The 22,560-nt window shown below is 46.0% G+C and overlaps 1 protein-coding gene across 1 annotated transcript in view; it reads right to left on the reverse strand.

The window, feature by feature from the left end:
* Positions 1-243: 243 nt before the first annotated feature.
* Positions 244-22,560, reverse strand: part of SLC5A1 (solute carrier family 5 member 1) — a 296,325-nt gene continuing 274,008 nt past the window's right edge. Inside the window, exons 12-15 of the mRNA XM_086942805.1 lie at positions 12,814-12,982; positions 6,517-6,732; positions 5,729-5,843; positions 244-664 (exon numbers count right to left, since the gene is read on the reverse strand). Of these exons, the coding sequence (XP_086798931.1) occupies positions 453-664; positions 5,729-5,843; positions 6,517-6,732; positions 12,814-12,982 (712 nt within the window). The 3' untranslated portion in view covers positions 244-452. The remainder of the gene's footprint in view (positions 665-5,728; positions 5,844-6,516; positions 6,733-12,813; positions 12,983-22,560) is intronic.

The following is a 22,560-nucleotide window of genomic DNA, read 5'->3' on the forward strand; positions in this document are numbered from 1 at the left end:
CGTCCAAATCACCCTGAGGATAAAGCTTAAGTACCAACAAACAGATATGCTGGTCCAAGTCATAACCCAAACACTTTGGTGTAATCGTACGAAGGATGTGGTCGTCGTCCTTGTCCGAGCATGTTCTTGCATCCAGGTGGAGCCTTTACCTTGCAACCGAAGACTTGGAGCATCCTAGGAGGTTGCGAGTGTGCAAGTCGTACAATACACAGGTAAGTCACACATGGAAGCTCAGCATTTTCATTTCTGGCATTGATTAGAAGTTTGTGTGCACAATGTATTATTCAACAATTAATTAATTAATATTAAAATGTATACAAACAGTGCCTACATCACCCATAGGGTTAATTAAGTTTCCCTGCCTGTCAGTCTTTAGAGTGATTTGCGTAAACAGCACAGGGCGATTTCAAGTTTGAAGGAAGAATGGGATAACAAGGAATGAATGTTCTGCCTCATGCAAAGTAGGCGTGACAGAAGACTGCAACAGTCAATAGGATGATGCCGTTGATGTTGACCACATTCCTCCAAAGCGGCACCTCTGACGTGTCCGTCAGCTTCTTCTCCATGGCCTCTTGTTCTTCTTTGCTCAACTTGGGTGCTTTTTTGTCGTCAAAGCCACAGAACCAGTTGTAGGACTTCCTCCAGCAGCTGAGCTTTTCTTCGACTGTGTTCATAAAGAAAGACACAAGAATGTTAGGCACCAAAAAGCAGCAGATGGTTATCATGCATATTCACCAAAGCAAGAAAAGCGACCCATTCTAGTATGCATGAGCACACGTGTGCCCTAACCTGTTTTCTGCTTCAGTGATTGAGAACCATTGAGGAGAACATTGCTATGCTTTCAGCATTGAAAGGAAAGCAGCATCCTACACAAGTCCCCAAAGGGGCCTGCAGCAAAAATCACATCCTCTATTGCCGTCCACATCTAAAGCCGGCTCTGTTAATGTCACACTCTGTATGGAGATGCAAGATACTTACGGGGAGCTTCCATGTTTGGCTCCATGGCTGGACTACATGCGAGGAGGGATTTAGCCCTCTGACGATTCAGTGTTTGGCTAGTAAGGCTGGACTAATGGCTCATTCATAGTGCTCTCGGACTGTGGTTTCAATTTGGCAAGTGAGGTTGGATTGAAGACTTGTTCATTAGACTAGCTGGCTGACGTGTGAGTGGGTATCTAACAAGGCTGGAGTTTTTTTGAGCATTCTGAAGTTTGAGTGGTTGATTCTTAAGGCTGGCTTCATGGCTCATTCATAGGACTCTATCTGATGATGGCTACTAAGGCTGGATTTGTGGCTCATCCGCAGGGTTATATCTGCTGCTGCAGTAGATGGCTAATAAGCCTGGATTCATAGTTCATTCGTAGGGCTCTATCTGATGATGCACTAGATGACTAGTAAGGATGGGTTCATGGTTCATTTGTAGGGGTCTATCTGCTGCTGCAGTAGATGGCTAGTAAGGATGGGTTCATGGCTCATTCGTAGGGCTCTATCTGATGATGCACTAGATGACTAGTAACGCTTGATTAATGGCTCATTCATGGGGTTCTATCTAATATTGCAGTAGATGGCTAGTAACGCTTGATTCATGGCTCAGTCATGGGGCTCTATCTGATGCTGCAGTAGCTGGCTAGTAGGGCTAACTTCATGGCTCATTCATAGGGCTCTCAGCCTGGCTCAAATGCTTTCTGGTAGGGTAAAGGGGGATGCTTCAGTGGTTGGCTAGTAAAAGTTTATTCATCATTCGGGTTGCAGAAAGAGTGCCGATGACTTTGTGCTAAGCCAAGTAGGGCTCCATGGCTGGTTTAATGGTGCCTTGATATGGTAAAGGTAGTTTATCTCAGTTGGAAGTTAGCAAGAATATTTTCGGGGTCAACCCTCAGTGCAGGGAGTATTGGCGTCGCAGTAGCAGGTCAGTTGCACTGGTCTTATGGCTTCCCGGGAGGCTCGCTACCTCTAATGGCTCCATAAGAGGATAAAAGATTTGTCATCTGTAAACTTTTTAATTGAGCTCACATACACCCAGAAGTTCACCAATGCCAGCAAATGTTGAAATATTATGCTTTAGAACATCAAAATCACAGGAAGATTACAGAGAAACAATCTTAACAAATGAACTGGTTTTAGGCCCATTTACGTGGGTCGGCCACTGGTTAGTTAAAAGTTCAATGGCAAGTGAAAGAGATGGACGTGTCAATAGCAGTTGGAATGCAATCATGGCTTGTTGGTTTAGCAGATTACTGGTAAACTAAAGGGTGGGGATCTCTGTGGGTGGCTCTAATGGTTGGATATCCAGCTCGCTGTGTTACTGTCTCGGTCATAGTTGAGCTGGGCTTCAATGGTGGCTCAATAATAGACCTTTGTGGCTGGTCCAGTGATCAATGCCAAGGTTAGTTCTAAACCATTGTGTTGATGTCTCAGTGATAAGCCAGCTGTACTGATGTCACAGTACATTGGGAGGACATGCTGGACTTAATAACTCCACGTAAGGCTGAATGGTCACTGCCTTGGGAGGCAGACCAGTGCCGCTAGCCACTGGCTCCTATCAGTGGGTCTAAAGCTGGTTGTATAAAGGCTCAGTGGGAAGGCTAAAGGGAGGATGCCTCAATGTCAGAACTTTCTGGTGGATTGACTGGAGAGACGCTGCTGCGAACACTGTAATAACGTGTCGCCGACCCTTGTGGAAACTTAAGGAGGACCGTGAGACTTGAGCCACTTCTGATATATTTTATCTCTATCTGGGCGGACACAGTGAAGATCTAAGAGTTCTCGAGACTAGAGCCGAGACGGTGGTTCCTACTCCACCCTCTTGGGTGGTTGTGTGGGTTGGCCCGCCATACCTGCCCTAGGTTTTGCCAGGGCAGTGAAGATTAGAGTACCCATGTCCTGATGAAGCCTATATCATCTGGCTGAAACGCAACCGCGACTGCGTCGACACCTCTTGCTTTCAACTGAGTCCCCTGTTAAAATTCAAGGAAGATTTGATTTTTTTCCTAGGGGCACCAACACAAATATAGGCTGGGTTTATGTGTTAACCCCCTGGTGCTTTGTTTTTGGGACTACCATTTTGTTGTATACTCCACCCCAATTTAAGAGGAGGTACATATGTAAATTGGTGTGTATATATATATATATATATATATATATATATATATATATATATTTTTTTTTTTATATATTCTTTGTCTTGAGGGTACAGAGAAGTGTTTTTTGATATTGTAAATGTTTTGTATATTTGTATATAATGTACATGTGATGTGTTGTATATAGACTGGTATTTGTTGTGCCTCTCTGGCTGTCCGCTCATATATGTGTATATGAATTAATATATACTCATCCTGTGTATAATTCGTTAATCACAAGATAATTAATTGTTTCTTGTTCGAAAATTAAAAGTGGATTGATCCCTACAGTACCATTTGTTTCTACTTTTTCATCCTTGGATGTCTCCTGCTCAGGTACGGGAGGGTGAGGTGGGCAGAACCCCTAACCATTTTTTCTAGTCAATGTCAATTCAGGGCTGGATTCTGTGGTTCAGTGACATGGCTCTAAGACTCATGTAATGACTTGGCAATATTCTTCGTTTTATATAGTAAAGACAAACGTATATTAGCAGTTCACAAGAAGTACTTGCATCAGGTAGATATTTACAATATTTTATATCAGAATGGATGCATTACTCATGCTGTGTGTCCCTTTTCTTTCTCACATTAGGGGAGATCCATTGGTGTAGCTCTATTGCGATCATTCCCTTGGACCATCCTGCTTCTCTGCGCATTCATACCACCTGCCTCTCAGCGCTCTCCGCGGGCCCAATACTTTTTCAAATCTTTTGAGGGAGCCCTAAGGCTCATCGATTACTTTTTCAGCTAACATACACCAGTTCATGTCTGCACTATGGCTGTACATGTAGTGTTACTTCTCCATTTACGACAGTAACTCATCATCGCTGGATTTCGAAAGATGCATGTGTATGTCGATGCAGTAGAGTCGCGCAACTACCCAAGTAATGCAACCGGGCTGGCATTTCAGCTTCCATAACAATGGTTCTGCTGGTGACTCTCCCCATCCAGAAAGTTTACATTTGGGACATGTAGGAAGGTGCTGTTCTGTTGGCATCCCTAGCGACATAAACTGTCTTTCAGCAGCCAAACTTTACTAAATGTTCATCGGTATAGTACATAGGATGAAGAATTTGTAGGTGAACCAACCAACATCCTGCCCTTATCGCGATTTCTCTAGAGTCCATACATGCTTCCTCCCTGTCCCCATCATCTCTCATACCAATCTCTTTCTCATTTGGCTTTAAGTGTTGTCAATTGAGCTGGTAAGTGTTCAATAACATTGGATTATGATGGGCCTTTGTATGCTGCTGCAAACACTCTGAATTCATTGGGGATTAATCTTTCATGTTTTCTTGCCAGTATTTACATAGTGTCTACTCAACTTGCAGGGATCTAGAATGCTGTGGCTGTGAAAGTTCATCTTCCTCCTAGAAGTGCATGAATGATTTTAGACCACTGGGAACTTAGTTACATGTTTAGCTTGGGATGCAGGAAATGGCACAGACATACAATGGTAGAGTTGAGCTGAAGGCTCAGTGATTGGATCCCAGATCCTGGGTTCAGCATAAGATGGTGACTTTGTATTAAACGACCTTTGTTAGCTCTTGTTTTGTAACTTTGTGGTCAGGAGTTTAGTCAATGCATGCAAAGTTTTTACCCTTCAAGCTTCATACAGGTCCCCTTCAAAACTCTGCAAGTGTCACAATCTTTGTGAAATTTTGATTGCAAGAAAAAAGCTCCCAAAAGTAAGTTTGGCAGAAAAAAATCTTAGCAATAAATCATTTCTAGAGGAAGAATTATCTTGCAGACAAGGTTTTTGAATGAAACCCCTTCTGCAAGGGAAGTTTCAGAAAGTTTATAAACGTTTGTAACGTTTGTAGAGAGGCCTTTGTAAACTTTATAGGCATCACTAAAGTTTTGCTCAACCTCCGCTTTCAGATCTGCTTTCATTTTAAACTATAGCTCTATGTAGAGCATAGCTGAACCAAACCTCTGGTAGGGTATCAGTGTGCTGTGTGCATGCCCTGAGTTAGTTAGGCAGGTAACCAGTTTTTCAGAGGAATTCTGTTGGTTTGATGGCAGTTGATGCCCTCCCAAGCCACCACATTTCACTCACAGTTATTTCTGTCCCTGGGGATGGAGTGGAACTCCTGCTCCTCAGGTGTGCACACAGGTGTCCTTGGCAGTGAATACCACCAGTCCAGCTCTACAGGGGTTAAGAATGCACTGTATGAGAAGTACCTGCTTTACCCCTTCCATGCTTATGATGAGCTCAGCTTGTCATGAGGCACAGTGGAGCTGTGCTCATGACGACCTGAGCTCGTCATAACTGCCGCGGCCCTCCCACGTGCAGCTAATTCCCCGCCTGTGCGGGCGTTTCTATTGGAGTGGGCGGAGTCATGAGCAGCATGACGAGCTGAACTCGTCATGAGTACCGCTGCGCCGTGGGCGGCCCCTCCCCTCGCACAGTGGGGGAATTAGCCCCCGTGTGAAAGGGGTTAACACTTGCCCTGCTCCTCAGGTGTGCACACAGCCTTCCTTGGCAGTGAATACCACCAGTCCAGATCTACAGGGGTCAAGAATGCACAGGCTTCCTTGGCAGTGAACAACCACCCGCCCAGCTCTAAAGAGATCTAGATATGAGAAGCGCCTGCTTTATCACTCACCCTGGTCCTCTGTGTCATCAATATCAGGTTCTTCTTCATTTTTCCAGTCATCTTCTGCGTCCAGGTCTATGCGCTCTTCAGTGCTGTTCCGCAGAACCCAGCACAGACGGTGAAGCTGCAAAAGAAGACAAGCGCAATCTTTACCCAACTTCGCAGTTAACCGCAAGACCACCAACTTGATGGGAAAACCACTTGCAATAACCTCTAAGAAAGAAAGTGCTGGGGACATAAAGTGGTTCTTCACTGAAGAGTCGAGTCACTAGGAGACTGATGACATAGCTTTTTGCGATATGCTAGGATGAGGTTTTTATATTTTCTTCAAACACAACGCACATAAAAAAGTTGGTTTCAAGGGATTGCCACCATTTTGAATTTAAGTGTTATTTGGTTAACATTTGATCAAATCAACTGGGAGGAAAAGTATGCAACCCCTGCACTCAAGTACACAATACCGGTCTTCAGGCTGCCATATATATATTTTGAAAAGTAAAGCTGAGAAAGAGTGTAAAGAAAGTTTTTATCCTATTTGTGGCATGGTTTATTGCAGTGTTACTTACTCAGGGGACCCAGTACGCACAGGAAAAGGGCAAGGAAAAGCATAAAACACAGTCAACCACAGGAAAGCAAATAATCAGGAACTACATAAAAATACACTCATGACAAAATTCACACACCTCTACCCTGAACAACTCTTTGCCTCTTCCTGATGTGAGCTGTAAACTGGCTTAGTCCAGCAGCAGAGGTATTTGGAAAATATGTATATGAGACAGATACAAGTTGTTACGTACATGTTTATCGTCAATGGCTGGTGTCATGAACGAGACCCCCAGGACGATAATGGAGGAGGCAACGAAGAGAATGATGGCGAAGTAGAGGTAGTGCACCCCACAGATAATCTTGGGGCAGTTACTGGGATTCTGGCAGCTGCCGGTTCCGTAAGCGAACTCTGTGATCATGCGCGATAGGCCAATCAGCAGCCCAATGACCAGGCCCCAGAAAGCCCCCTAGACCATGTACAGAAAGAGAGGAAGGACAAGGTTAGACAATGGGAAATGACAATTGGAATGGGTTGTACCAAAAAAAGGAAACAGTAACAAAATGGAGTGACAGAGAAGAGGAGGATAACAAAGGGACATTATAGGAACCTATAATGGACAGGACATTAGTAAAAAGGAAGTGTAGTGAAGAAAGAGGAAAATATGATGACAGGACATCAACAAAAGTGAAAAAGAGGAGTTGGTAAAAAGAAAAAGAGAGCAGGAGGGAGTAGAAGTACAAAAGAAAAGGCAGTGAAGAAGGAAGCATGACAGGAAGAGAGCAAGTGGGTAGAGATTTCAGTAAACCAGTGGGAATGCCTTATGTATAAAAGGGTGTTAACAGTGAAAACATACACTAACAATGTCAAAATAACTTTTGAGGAAAATTTGTAGTAAACTCTGGACACCTAATTTACTTCTTCACGTAGAGGCCTATGGAAACAGGAAGAAATGTGCAGTACTTGGTCTGTCGTACATTTCTTCCAATCGTGCAGATTTTGTGAAAGGCAGTACTACATGCAAAAGCTGGTGGTAACTCCCACACATAAATGACGCACAATTTACAGAAACCAAATTAAAATTATGCCATGTTTATGGGTGGGAAAACTTAAATACAGATGTCTTGCTTCCCTTTCTGCTTTTGGTAACATTATTAACACATTTGGATATTATCTCTTAACGTACGTTATCTAAGTGCAGGCCTAGCTATGTTATCTATTTTTTAAAAGTTTCCTCACCCCACTCGCCAAAAAATACACTTAAAATAAGTAATTCCCTGGTTGTTGATTTCTACACCGCCAGTATTTACATAGTGGTATTGCGTCTGCTCCAAACCTGTGTCCTTAAAACTCAGTACGTTTTATGTTAAGCTGTTTTCGGGCCTGATTACGATATTACAAGTTCCATACGATATAATGGAATATATATAAAGATAATATATAATTTATATATTAAGTTATAATAGAATGGATATAATTGTAATTCGGTGATGGAATGCCCGTCATGTTTGTGACGGAGTAACCCTGTCCACCAAGATCGTCTTTCTTCTTAGTCTTTAAAAATGAATTGTGGAAAAAAAGGAGGAATTCTCAACTTTAAAAATAACCTTTTTATGAATTTTTATTATAATACAGAACATTATGGAGACAAACCCAAGGTACAGTTACATTTCATACTCATATTTCTGAGACATTATCACCATACCCCTGGGTGATATAGCGCTCTATAAGTTTATAATAACATAACATAACATAACATGCCTACTTCCCAAGTTCTGTGTCAGAGGTTCACAGCAATCCTGCCCAGGACATTAGTGACCATTTCTTTGTATTTTTTCTGATTTGGAATTCTCAATTTTATCAGAACAACCTGCTTGGTAGCTTCATTCTCTGGGATATCTTTGTTCTTCCACTGATGTGGCTCGAAACATAGAGATTATTTGATTCCAAGTTACTGGCCACATCCTAAGTTAGTAAAGTGACCTCCTCCTGTTTTCCTAATTCTAAAATCCTAATGCGGAGTCTTACTTTACTCCCTATACACAGCTAGAAAATTGTGGTAAACACAAAAGTTCTGTCCCAGCTTGACAACAGAAACTGTGGGCCTCATTTCTGAGGCCCTACCGGCACTTTTGTGTCACCGGAACGTCACTTTTCCGACCATCCAGTGGCGCAATGTACCACTGGCATATTTATGAGGCAGTGTAAAGGCTTTTCTTGGCCTTATAAATATGTGCCCTTTCACGCTGAAAACTGCGTGAAAGGGGCGTTTCATGGGTGTTGCAGTGGGCATTCCCAGAAATATCCATGGCTTTTTGACACTGCCCCAGATTTACAAGAAATCGTAGGTCTTAGACAGCGCCAAAAACGTATGCCTCCCATGGGGAGGCGTATGGGAGGGACAACGAGGAGAAATATCTTTCGTTCTCCTAATTTTGACACTTTCTGTGTGTGCTGCATTCTTTAGCACACATAGAATGAGGAAAAAGCCTCATGTGATTGTTATTGTGCAGAAAAGTTTCTCTTTCTGCACAAAAATCATCATCCCCACAACGTGGGCACGTTTGCACCATGGTGCGAAGGTGGCAGTGTTGGTGCAGAGCAGCTCCTTGTGCGACAGTGCAGGGAAAAAGGACAGGAATATGCCGTATCTAATATACAGCGCATTCCTACCCTTTTCTTTTGTAGTAGGGCAGCACAGCAGCAAGGATTGTTTGTAGAACACCAGAATTTTGGGAGCTTCGCTGAAGACAGTGGCTGGTCTTAGGGCCAATGGAGGCTGGTTCAGACCTGCTCCAACAACCCGACATTCGTTTTTCAATTTCTCCGTTTTTAGTTTACAACATTGTACACTCCCAGAAGGTGGAGTATTCTAATAGCACTATCGCCCTTTTCCCTTGGCCTCTGCTGATTTCTGAAGGTCCACTCCCCATAACATACCTATAACAACTTTTAATTGCCTTCATTAGCGGGCAACAACGCTACAGTAACTCACTGCGCATGGAACACTATCAGTAATGGCTCTAGTTCTTCGATATTACAGTCTTGTTTGGTGAGACACTGGTATTTTCGGTTACTTTGCTCGAGTTCTGTCCCTTACGCTGTTTATTGGGTAAGGAGTCCTTGTAGACAGAAGGTATTGATAACTGGAGCTCGCGGTAGCAGACATCTTTAAATGTCCTCCAGGAAAAACTAGAGGCACCCTTTGTGCATCTTCTCTGCCGCAGACATTCACCAGCACATTGCATTTAAGACCTACCTTTCAGATTATGGGGCATATTTACAAGCCCCTATCGCCACCACAATGTCACTTTTTCTGACGTTGTGGTGGCGATAGGGGATTTGCTTATTCCCAAGACAGCATTAAGCCACTTGATGGGGCTTAACACGGCCTTGTGAATAAGGCTCAATTTCAACCTATTCTTAGCGTGAAAGGAGCCGGCAATGGGTGTTGCGGTGGGCATTCCACCCCAACACCTATTTATTTTGGAGCTGCCCCCTATTTACAAGGGCACTGTAAATATGGGGCAGCACCAAAATTAAGACCAGGGAAAACCTGGCCTTAAACAGGCGCAACAAGGAGAAATGTTTAATTTCTCCTCGTTATTGCTGTTTCTATGTGAGCCCACACAGAAACAGCAAAAGGACATTGATTGTTTATGTGCTGGAAGGTGACCCATCCTACACATAAACAATCTCACCCAACACCGCAGGCACCCTTGCACTATCTGCTGAACGGATCTACTCCAAATTTGGCAGAAAGTTAGATCTTGGTCCAGAAAGGGTGCTTTTGGTATAAATCTGTTTAGTAGTTTTGGAGTAATTAAGGTTAATAAAAAAAAGGTGCATTTATATATATATATCAAGCAGCGGAGGACCCGCAGACCTGACAGATCTCCTGCTGAGATCTGATTGGTTGACACCACATAAACCAGATACTGGTTGCAACCATCTTAGGACTCAGACTGAGTCCTGAGTCCTAAGATAAAAAGGCAAAAAAACTATATATGAAGCAAGGTATGGATGCCAAAAAATTGTTTTTCTTTTCCCAAAAATTTGCAGAGGATCAGCGAATAGGCGGGGAAAAAAAAGCACAGGCTCGGCAGTTGTTTTATCAAACCCCCCTCAGGGTGGGCCATGCCCAGAAGGGCCACGCATATTATTATTTTGGGGGCTAGGGGGCATGTGGTCCACGCCCAAGCCTCTGAGATGTGCCGGGGGCCCATCCCTGGGGCTGAGGTGAACAAACAAGGGAGGGGCGCCCTGGCCTCCTCACGGAGCCTAATTACACCCCATCCCCCGGGGCTGAAATGTACATGAAAGGGGAGGGGAGCTATGCAGCCACCCTCTTTGAGCCTCAAAGGGCCCTGGGGACCCCATCCCTCAGGTCTGGCTCTATGATTGTGTTCCAGAGAGCCCACGTCAGGGACACAGTAGTTTCCATGCCCATATTACCCCAGGCAGGGAAACATATGTTTGCTCCTATCTGTCAAGAGCATTTTTAAATCTCCCACCAGATGGGAGCAAACATAAAAGTCTGTTCCCAGTAGGCAGAAGCTTTAAAAATGCTCCCACTGGATGGGAGTAGATTTGTGTTCTGTTTTCCTTTGTCGCACTCCTGTGGGCAGGGAAACAAAACACATATACCCCGGCATGCAAAAAGCAGCTGATCCCTCCAGGTGTGATCAATGCCGGCTCCTGCACCGTGCGGGGAGCCAGCTGGTGCCGCAGGGATCCTGGGATCCCCCCTGCAACCCCTAACATGGTGGTTTGTGGGTACCCCATGTGGGCACTGGGGCCCCTACCTATAATTAATGGAGGAATAGCCAGGGTCAAAATAGGCTGGGGTAGGAGGACCGCATGGCCCACTCCTCTTTTTAGCTGTATTTAGCCCCAGAGATGGGGTCTCGGACCTATTGTGGCTCAGGGGGCAAATGGACCCCTCCCCTTTTTTAAAGGAATTCAGCTGCGGGAATGGGGTCCCCAGGCCTATTAAAGCTTAAGGAGGGAAGCTGCACACCCCTTCACCTTAACATATATGTTTTGGCCCTGGAGGATGTGTTCCCAATGGCTAACAGCCCAACCTATTCTACACACACCAAAGGTTGTGCGTGGCATGGGGTTGGCAGCCTGCGTCATGGCTGGCTGCCTTTGGCAGAGTTGGCCACAGGGCCCTGCAGCCAACCTCCCTCTTCACACAGCCAGAGTTTGTGCGCAGCTTGTGGTTAGTTGCCTTCGGGTGGGTGACCACAGGCACTGGACGCATTCATATTTCTCACTTTATGTGTAACAGTCATTCAAAAGTGGGATGATTGTGTATGATTACATATAGTGTGTACATTCTCTATTGAAATGGATTTGTGATGTAAAAAGACAGCAGCAATAAAATACTGGAACGTTCACTCAGAGTCATGATGTTTGGGAATACTTGGAAGTTGTTTTTTTTAAACTGGGTTTAGGGACATAGGTCAGCACCTTTGCACCAGTGGTGCTGAAACCATTTTCAGATTGGGGATGCAGACATCAATGTTACATCACTGAAGTCATAGCAATAGTGAAAATATACTAGGTTAACACAAAGTCTAGGAGGAGAGTAGTAAGAGTGTGGTATATGTTTGGCGGTGCATTTGGACAACACTGTTACAACTATATTACTAAATCATCGTGCTGCAGTGCAATGATATTTACAGACTGCACATTTTCCATTGCAATGGCCACTAAATTTGCAAACATACAAGCACACACATGATAATGTGTGGAAGCAGTGTTTCAGTAAATATTTATCATTTGTGCATCACCAGGTAAAAGTGTCTTCATTTTTTTTTGTTCCAGTTATAACCTTTGTTTCCGTAACACTTCTGATTTACAAACAAAAGTGTGTCACTTTTTCTTTCCTAACTGCTGATATGCTTTGAAATATGTGTTCATTTCATTGATAGGTGTTTCATTTCATTGATAGGTGTTTCAATTGTGTTGTGCGTTTCAAAATAAATGACACCCTACAGCCTTTCTGTTCACACTCTATGTACCCCAGCATGATTGTCACTTTCAAAACTCCTCTCATGTTGTAGTCAGAGAAAGAAAAATAAACACCAATCCCCATGTTAAAAGAATAAGCAGCAATTTGCCAGACATTTGACCACTATCTTTGAAGCACAGCAAATGTGACAAGATTAATACAACATGTAAATGTTCTGGTATTCCTCTTTTGTGACCCACCAGAATTCGGCTGATGACCCACCAGCAGGTCCATTCAAAATTACATTCCTGAAAGACCCAAGAATATAAATACAGTCCAGTCCATAAAGCAAGAAAATTGCCCTAGATTAACAAATTCAGAAACAAAGTAGACCCTCCCCCGCCCCTCCTTTCCTTTGGTCGAACATCTTGTACCAAGAAGATGAAATGAGCCCCACAACTTTACTAACATCTCTTGCGGTTTTGGGACATTTTGGAAAGACAGTGTCCCAGTTTGTCACAGAGTTAGCTCTGCACCTTGATTATTATTTTTAAGTGCCACCGGGATCTTTCACTCATGGTCATCACATACCTGTTCATTCACTCGCTTGACAAAGATGGCGAGCAGGAAGACAGACGCGATGGGGGGACCCAAGTAGCTGGTGATGGACTGGATGTAATCAAAGAGCTGCCCACTCTGAGCCGACTGCAGAATGGGGACCCAGGCGATGCTGACGCCAATCAGGAACAAGATGAAAACCCTGCAAGAAAAGTAACAGATGAAAAACTGACCAAGAATAATGGCCAGTGGAAAGGTGGTTTTTTGTGACATGCCAGTTATGTTTATGTCTGATAAAGGAAAAATAAAAGCAAATAAAAATATATATATTTTTAAAAAAGAATAATAGCCAGTGTGCAGGGTATCACTGAGTAATCAGGAATCGAGCAGTTCTCAGCCATGAGTAAAGACACCCAGCCAGGCTGGTAGCAGTGCTTGTCTTCACTGTAACAGGGAATCTATCAGTCATCAAACCGAGCTGCGGCAAATGCATATCCATTCAACAGCACAACCCAATCCTTCATAAATTATAAATAGCCCAGCAATCATGCTGGAGCAAGGTATTTGTTAAGTCCTGCATGTTGCTGTCCGTCCCACTTTACTCCATATACTTTTTGCAATCTCTTTAGTCGCAAGGGGCAAGGGGTGGGGGTTATGTCCAGGCCTGGCACTGCAGCGTAGTCTGTGAAACTGGGAATACTCCACCTACTCCATAGAGTTCAAATGTTACCACGTGTACGCAACTCCGATCTGCAGTCATATCATTGCCTACCGTTAGCAAAGACATCGGGGCAGATTTATGTCGGACTTGCACCACGTTTAAGCCGCCGTTGGGTCAACAACGGCGGCGTAAACGTGGCGCATCCCTGCGACCCATTTACAACGTGACGCATCTAGGCAGATGCGTCACGTTGTAAAGCCCAGCGCCACATGGCAAAAGTGCCTGCGTGAAATATACAAGATTTCACGCAGGCACTTTTAGGCCAATGCTACGTCAAAACCCTGCGACTGCTTGAAGCAGGCGTAAGGCTTGACGCAGCATTGGACAGATAGGGCCCCCCAGAGCTTTGCTGGAGCTGCATCGCGCTTGCGACGCAAATCCAGCAATGCGCTGCCTTCACGGCACAGATGCGTCACGCATCTGTGCCGTTTTTGCCCCATGGTGCGCCACATTGTAAATGCGGCACACCATGGGTGGCGGAGCTGTGGCGCACAATAACTGTCCCATCCCTGGGGATGCGCCAGTTATTGTAAATCTGCCCCACCGTGAATTTACTGGCTGGAAATTGAGCTTCACTTTGCTCTTTAGATTCACCTGCATTCAATCTGCAGCATCAAACGCAAACCGGATTGCACATGTACGTTGAGTGTGGGCGCACAACATGTCCACTGTGCGCACGTTAATTCACAATTCTTATTCTCAGAACTGGCACAATGACACAAGCATAAAGGGCATTAGGCAATGGGAAATCCTGCCAGCATGGTGCAATATTTGCATTTGCAGATTTAGGGCAGCTGTGGATTTGTGGGACTTTCTGGGTGGCCTACATGAAAAAGTAGGCGAAGTGCCACAAACTCCTAAGTTTGTGCTTAGCCACTTGCCTTCCTGCTGTATTTTCGCACTGCGAAAGCAAGCGTAAAGTTACTCTTGATAAAGGCATTTCCAAGGTAGGAATGGTGAAGGAACACTCATACTTAATGCAAGGAAAGGATTTCTCCTGGAGAAAAATATTTTCTCAATGGAGAAAGAAATTACCCAATTAAATATGGAAATGCATTCTTGCATCATATTTATGCACGCAGGCCCAGATGTGGTAAGATTTTGTGTCAGGGTTGCTCCTATTTTCTGGCACATTTCTAATACTAAATCTATTTTGGGATTTATCAAGCCATGCAAATCAAGAATTGAGAGGGTTTGCATTGGGTTTTATTCCAAAAGCAGCGCATAGCACTGCCTTGTGTCAGGGAGGCGTTACTGGGGTAAAGCACGGGTGTTCCCGTGAATCCATCCAAATTTACTAAAGTCAGTAGCCATGAGTTTGCGCCAAAATGGTGCATCTACCCAAGGCTAGCGTAATAAGAAAAAATATATGTATTTCTCCTCTTTACTCCCTCTTTGCATGACTGCTGTATTCTGCAGCACACTTATAAAGAGGAATAAGCATCTTAGAATAGTTTTTGGGCAGGAAGGTATACCTTCCTGCGCAAAAACTATATTGACCAAAACTCAGCAGCAGCAGCCCCTCCGCTAAGGTAGAGGAGCATCGCCCAACAGGAGAAATAAAATAATAATAACACCATGTTATCATTTTATTTTTTAGTACTGGCTCTGTTGTGTTTTTTATAGGTGTGGTGCAGGGTGGGGCTAGGCTGCCCACACAGCAGGGGAGGAGTGGTTGGCACTTTGTAAGTGTGCGTGATGGTTTGGCCCGCCATCTTGGGGTGGCCAAACAGATATGCGCACTTATCATGTTCTCCACCCGGCTGTGTTTCACAGCTGGATGGAGAACATGCACCGGCTCCCACTAACTCTTTGAGCACCGTACCAGGCCGCTCAGACCAATCACAACTCTGATAACGACATCAGCCTCATGAGTGGCTTAGGGGAGTATGGGAGCCTGTGTGCTTCTTGCATCAACCAAAGAGGGCGGAGGAGAGGCAGTGGCCAGCAGGTAGGGTATTTTCTTTTTTTCCTTTTATTTTTTTAAACACCCCCCACCCCACACCACCAATACTTCCCCATAGCAGCCACTACTGCAACTCAGACGTGGCTCAAGGGTACCTGCATTGATGCTAGGCATCCAGAAGTAGGCCAGCACTACGAGAGAGCAGAACTCTGCCATATCTTAGTGTATATGATGCATCTTTGGTCTCTCCTTGATGCATCACAGCACAGCAACATCCCTTGCTTCATTTTGTTGCATCAAAGTTTGGTAAATCTAGCCTGCGGTCTATTTCACAAGGTGAAAATTGGTCATGATTACAATTTAAACGTGTAATACCCCAGCAACATTCTTATCTCCTGGTTGACAGGCAACAAGATCCAGTTAGTTAAATACAAATCACTACTGCTTAACAGATAAGAAATATCTAATCTTTCTTCAAAGGGATATTAGAAGAGGTGGAAAGAGATACATAACGCATGGGAATCAGCTACACAAAGCCAGAAAGTGCTTCCTGGATACACCCAGCTAGGACCATTTTACTTGAACATATAAACTAGGAAAGTGCAAGCATGTGCATTATATTTAATTCTTGAGTATCCTTACTTTTTATTTCATGTATTTTATTGCAGCTATTTCTAATAGCAAAGACTTGGCCCAGCTGGGCAGCCAAGCGTTTTACAGAATAAGGGGGTCATTAGGATGACGGGCGGACTTAGTCCACCCGCCATCCTATCGGTTAATGGGACCGCCCGCCATAAGGGTGTGGGTCCTGTGGGGGGTGTTATGATGCGCCCGCCACTGTGGCGGGCGCATCCTGCATTTTTAGCATTGTGGCGGGTGATGCTCTCAGCACCGCCCGCCACAATGCTAAAAATGCACGTATGCATTTGCATAAACAAAGCGGCAGGCACCGCACGGTGCCTGCCGCTTTGTTTGTGCAAATGCAGTGGGGTACCACAGGTACCCCCGTGTGCACCCCCACCTCTCCTTCACTCTGGGGGCCCACAGGGGGCCCCTAAAGTGAAGATTGCATGCCTTTCCATGTCAGCATCGCCGCCACGGAAAGGCATCTAAAAAAGCCCATATTAATATGGCTGGCGGTGTCTATTAGACACTGCCACCATATTGGATCTTTTCCGCCCCGGTCGCCTTAAGCGGCGGACAGTCTTTCCGTCCGCTGCGGTCCCCCCCGCCAGGTGAGGATGGCGGGCGGATTGCCCCCGCCAGGCTGGCGGTGGCTAACGCCAGCCTGGCGGCAGCAATCTACCTGCCATCCTAATGGGCCCCTGAGTGTTAGAAGCTGCCATTTACTTAGCTCCTTTTGTCCATAAAAGCAGTGGGAATCGAGGAGCATGTTCCAGCACTGGTAAGAGGGCAAGCTACGAAGAGGAAGGCAGGTGGTGTTAGTCTGTGGTGGGAGCAATATGGAGAAGAGGTAGAGTGACCAACCATCCGTAAATTTCATGGACTGTCCGTTATTTTGGCCTCTTGTCCTTTGTCCGTGAGGATTTCCTTCATGGATGCCTTTTGTCTTTAATTTTGGGGGTGGCAGCAAGCTGTGCTGTTCCCCTGCGAGGATCGGAGCCAGCTCGCACTTCTCTTTGAAGACATGCGGCTGCAGCAGCCCCTCCCCGACCTCACTCAGTCTGTGGACAGGCCCATTGTCATTCTGACTCTGGATGATTATCACATAAAGAATGATAATGGGCCAAAGGCGTACTTAAGCACCCGCTATATCTGCTTAAAGGGGGGGGGGGGGGGAGGGTGTCAGATAAAAGTGTGTCTTGGCCCGTTCTGACTTTGTTCTGTGGCTCTTAGGTCAGCATAACAGCATAAGACAGAATAACAAATAAACAAAGCAAAATAACCACTGTGATGCAGCTGTGTTGGGGGGGGGGGGTGCTAAAGGGTGCCAAAGTAGCTAAAAGCGGTGGCAGAAAGTAAAGTGCACTATTGTCTCAACCTAATATAAACATATTTTGACGACTACTTATGGTGGTTGTCTATTTACTTATGTATTATTGTGCCACCTCCTCTGATGTGTTTGTAAAATGTACTTTTTGTCCCAAACTTTTGTCCTGAATTTGGACTTTCTGTCCTGAATTTTTGTCCTGAATTTTGACCCTTTGTCATGATTTTTTACGCTCAGTGTCCTTCATTTTCACCTATGCCAGTTGGTCACCCTAAGAAGAGGTATACTCTTTGTCTAGTGTGCTCTGATACACGATTTTCATCCAACCATGAAACATAGAACAGTCATTCTATAAAACTCTTTTCGTGCATTGTACCTTTTGAAACCCATATCCAATGTCACTGCAGTTCTGCAGTTCGCTAAATCCCCACTAGAGGTCACTGTTTGATATGCTTTAAAAACCTGCATCTGTATCAACAGTCTGTCGCTTGATACTGTGCTTTGGTTTTACTTCCTGCGCGACAGTGACAGGTTTCCAGTTGTACCACAAGAAAACATTTGTGAATTAGCAATTGCAACAATGAACAATGGAGCGGCCATTAGTTTCAATATTTTTTTCTCTCCAGAGAAACCACGTCACGCTACACGCTACACGCTACACCCCACCGATGTTCCTAGGAAGGTATTTACGATTGTCAGGAGAAATTCTCCGATGTCACACAGGGTATGAAGCCATCAGAGAGTGACAGCCACAAACATCTAAGGCTGTGAGCGTGCACACGCTGTGAGCCATTCCAATCCTGGAACGCACACTCCCCACCCTCTCCCTGACTCTGAGGAAATCTTGTTGTTAGTCCCTTAATGGGTGCTAAACCAGCTTTTGAAAATTCTAAAACTGGGTTTACGCTCGTAAATAAGAATTTGTGCAAGTACGTGCCAAACGTTCATGTGCAAACAGTATTATGGATCTGGCCCGGGGTCTGTTCCTGACCTCATGGTTGGCAAAATGTGAAAACAAAATCCAGGGACACTTTGGAGCACATGTACTTGAAAATGTACCACACCCACTGCCGCAAAGCTCCGCCCACTCCGCCCAAACCACATGATTAGCATAGCTAAACTCCACCTACTTATCATTGTGCAGATTATAAAGTCTACTCAATAAAGTGAGAATTGGGGGGAGGAGCCAAGCTCGCGACCGTGATGGCCGCTCTGTAGCTCGGCTCCGTCAACCTTCCTGCCTGAAACGCATATCCTGCACTTCATCCTGCCCCGAGGAGACACACTCGGCAAGATATGGGAAGGTGAAACACTGCTCGCACTTACCATCTGTCCCGGGGGCTCCTGTGTGCCGCGGATCTGGAGTTGTGCCCTTGCTTGTTCCGGAGCCTCCGCGGCGTGCAGGCCGGGGACTCGCCTGTGACGGTTGGCCGGAGTGGGGTGTCGGCGCCGGTCCCCGGTGGAGGAGAGGGGTCGGCTGAAGAGGCCGTTGTGCGGTTGTGCCGGTGGCGACTGACCGGGCCCACTCTGGCGGCCTGGGGACCCTGTGGCAGGGCGCGGCCCGCCTCGGATGGGGGTAGACCGTGCAGGAGGCTTGTCCCCCCTCTGTTGCCTTGTCCGGCCATCTTGAAGCCCTTCGCCCGGATTCGGCGGGTGGCGTCCGTGGGACGGTGGCGCCGGCGGCCCCCGTTTTTTGGTGGCCCTTCTTTCTGCACCAAGATTGCCATTACTGGGGCTCGAGGGGACTCCAGCGGTGGGCCTTGCTTGAGAGCCCACTCCAGAAGTTAAGGTGCGAAGAGTCACGGCTACACTTGCAAGATGACGGCCAGGGCCCTGAGTCCCGGATCTGCTCGGGGCGGCGAACCTGGATTGCTGAAATACACGATGGCTGAGACTTGTGGGCGTGAGCCCACGATTGGTGATGTCCTTGCCGCCCTATGTTCTTTACGTGCGGCCATGGCCTTCGACGCTGTTGTGCAAGATAGCGGTTCTGCCGCCATGCCTGTTGGACCGTCCCCCATGAACGCGGCTCGACTCGTGGTGTGTGCTGCTTTGCCCCCCTCGGCTGCTGCGAAGAGTGCTGCCACCGTGCATTTACAAGACTGTATGTCTGCGGCCCCGAATCTCCAGGAAGTTTTGATTGTGGCGGGCATGGGCAGGGGCCCCACGTCGGGCCCCGTCCATGCCAGTCTGGCTGGGTAGCTCGGCGGATGTTCGATTCGAACTGCTTTGGTGAGGTCCCGCTGCTGCCCTGCGGGGGAGACCTCGCTTTTTTGGGCGGCGGGACCGCACCCAGACTGTTTGCTGCTCCTGATGTTGCTATTTGAAAGTCTGGTCTGTCGCAGCCATTGCTTGCTTTGCTGTTTGAGACTGGGGTCCTCTGGTTTACACCCTTGGCCTGACTTGTTTCGATCCTGTGTACACTCCATGCCGAACTGTTTGCTGCCTACTACTTTATTGCGCATGAAAGCTATGATCAGGAGAGGACAGGGGTGAGACAGACTTGCCTCGGCGGACTACTGGTTAATGGATGGAGATGAGGACTGCCCGCAGCTGTGGCAATATGGCCGATTCCTTTTCCTGTTCCTGATACTTGAGGTTGTGTCGCTCTCGCTTTGATGAGGGTCTCAGTTGTGTTAAGGCGGGGGGTAGGAGCCGAATGTTCGATTGCAGATCTCCTCTCCCACTGGATCCCTTACCCCCCCCCCTTTTTCTTTTGTCTGTTGTGTTTCTTTTCTCACTTTCTGATTTTTCTATATTTCGGGTTCCAATTAGGGCGACAGGCATGCTGCTGGGGGGGTAGGCCGTAGCCTTCTGCAGGGGTGCAGGGTGGGGTGGGAGGGATGGGGTCTCTATATTGTTCGTTTTTCTTTTAGTTCTATGGCTCTTTTGTATCCCTTTATCGGGACGCTGTGTCTGCGCGTGTCTTCCATGGAGTGTTAGCTGGTAGTGAAGGGGATGACTTCCCCGCTTCCACGATATTGATTGCACATATATCATGTCTTACATGCCTTGACCCCGATAGCGGGTCTTTCAGTCCTGCGCGCTATATTCGCCGTGGGGCGCGTGCAGTGGCGCTGCGTTCTTTCTTTCCCTCTTTCTAATATTCTTTTTTCTACCCCTCCATTCTTTTTCTCTTTATTTGGGTTAGTATAGTGGATGACTATCTTTACGTTGCTGTTCTGATTCCTCTGATTTGTACCAGCACGCATTCAGGTGGTGACGGGTGTGTGGTGGGCCGCGGTGGGAACTGTTCTGAAGCGGAGCGTCTATAAGTTGATTCCTGTCAATCGCTGCTGCTATTCCCATTTATCAATGCCCCTCTGTATTGATGCTTTAAAAGTAGCCCGCCATGGGAATTCAGATGTCAAAAGTTGCAACTGATCCTGCTATACTTCCTATTATACTATAAAATTAACCTTCTTCAATCCTGCTCTTAGCGGTTATATTCAGCCCTTTAATGTTTGATTGCTTGCCTGTACAACACTGGGCGATTGCCGGGGAACTTCAATGTTGACTCACGTGCGTTCATAATGTGTTGTGGCCGGCCTGATTGGTTGTAGGCCCGTATATGTATGCCTCCATTTGCACAATAAAGGTTTAAAAAAAAAAAAAAAAGTGAGAATTGCAGGAAACGGAGACGGGAATTTCACACTTAAGGCCAAAGCAGTTGAGTTGGAAAACTTTCCCATTCAGCTGCATTGGAGAATTTTTCTAACTGGGCTACTTTGGCCTAAAGTTTGAAATTCCCATAGCAATTCTCTCTGAAATGCAATTGCCGGGACTGTCCCGGATATTGAACTACTCGGGATAGTATCCAACTTGCTGGTACAGTCCTGGCAAAAATGTGACAGTTGGCAGCTATGTGACCCGGTTCCATTGATGACTTTCGAGCAACCGCGGCCCGTGGAGGGAGTTCCGTGGGGCAGAAAGGCGGGACGGGGGAGGTGCAGGTTGGGGTGTGCTAAACACCGGAATATGGATAATTGGAGGTATGTAAACAATTTAATAATTAAAACAAATTTTGTAGCGCTCCCTGCATCGTAAAATGTGTTATATTAAGTCTCTGCCTCCATTGTTTCTATGGAAGTATACATTTAATACTGTTTTGTGACCTTAAGGGCTGTATCATTTTAAAAGTGTAGTATGTGAATTGCAACGGTCTAACTCTTTCATGGGTTGGAACTTGTAGTACCACGTCCCTCCCTAAACCCTCCTTCAACCTCCCCAAACCCCCCCATTTAGTAGTAAGTAAGCAGCACTGCCAGACACTCCCCAAAAATGTACACCTCTGTGTGCAGACGGCAGAGATCTGCACCATGATTTCTGCAGAGAAAAGTTAGGAGACGCTGTGGCGGAGGTCTCCACATCTAAGTATCTCAATAGCATTCTCTAGGACGTGGGCAGTACTACAGTAGTACTACTTTACATACTTCAAAATGCAGTTTATGAATAAGCCAATAAACTGCACTTGTAACCCTAACTCAGTTCTCACCAATAGATAGCCCTTTACATCTGTTCCAGATGTAACACTGACTCAGTTCTCATCCACAGACAGCCCTTTACATCAGATCCGGATGTAACACTGACTCGGTTCTCATCAATAGAAAGCCATTTACATTACATGACTAACCCTAACCTGGGGGTCGATTATGATGGCGGACGGATTGCCTCCGCAGGGCTGGCTGGGGCAATCTGTCCGCCAATCTCCCTGAAATGACCCCCTGCCACATTAGGATGGCTAGGGGGTCCGCGGCGGACGCCTTCGCGACCGGCGAAAAAAGTGCTCACATATGGTGGCGGTGTCTGCGAGACACCGCCAACCATATTAAGATGCTGGCGGTCCAATGCCTTTCCACTGCGGTCTTGTCTAGTCTCATCCTCTCACACTGGACTCCATTTCTACCCCTAATGCAGTTTTTCTCTAGTGACATTCTCTCACATGGGACTACATTTCTACCCCTAATGCAGTTCTTGTCTAGTGACATCCTCTAACACTGGACTCCATTTCTACCCCAAATGCAGTTCTTGTCTAGTGACAGCGTCACAAGTTGGACTCCACTTGTTACCCTTACTCGGTTCTGTCGTATTGTCAGCACCAAACGTCGGACTTCACTTATAACACTAACTCAATTCTCGTTTATTGACAGTCTCACACTCTGGAGTCCACCTGTAACCCTGTCTCAGTTTCCATCTGTAGAT

The sequence above is a fragment of the Lissotriton vulgaris genome, chromosome 11 (genome assembly GCF_964263255.1).
Source record: "Lissotriton vulgaris chromosome 11, aLisVul1.2, whole genome shotgun sequence".
NCBI lineage: Eukaryota > Metazoa > Chordata > Amphibia > Caudata > Salamandridae > Lissotriton > Lissotriton vulgaris.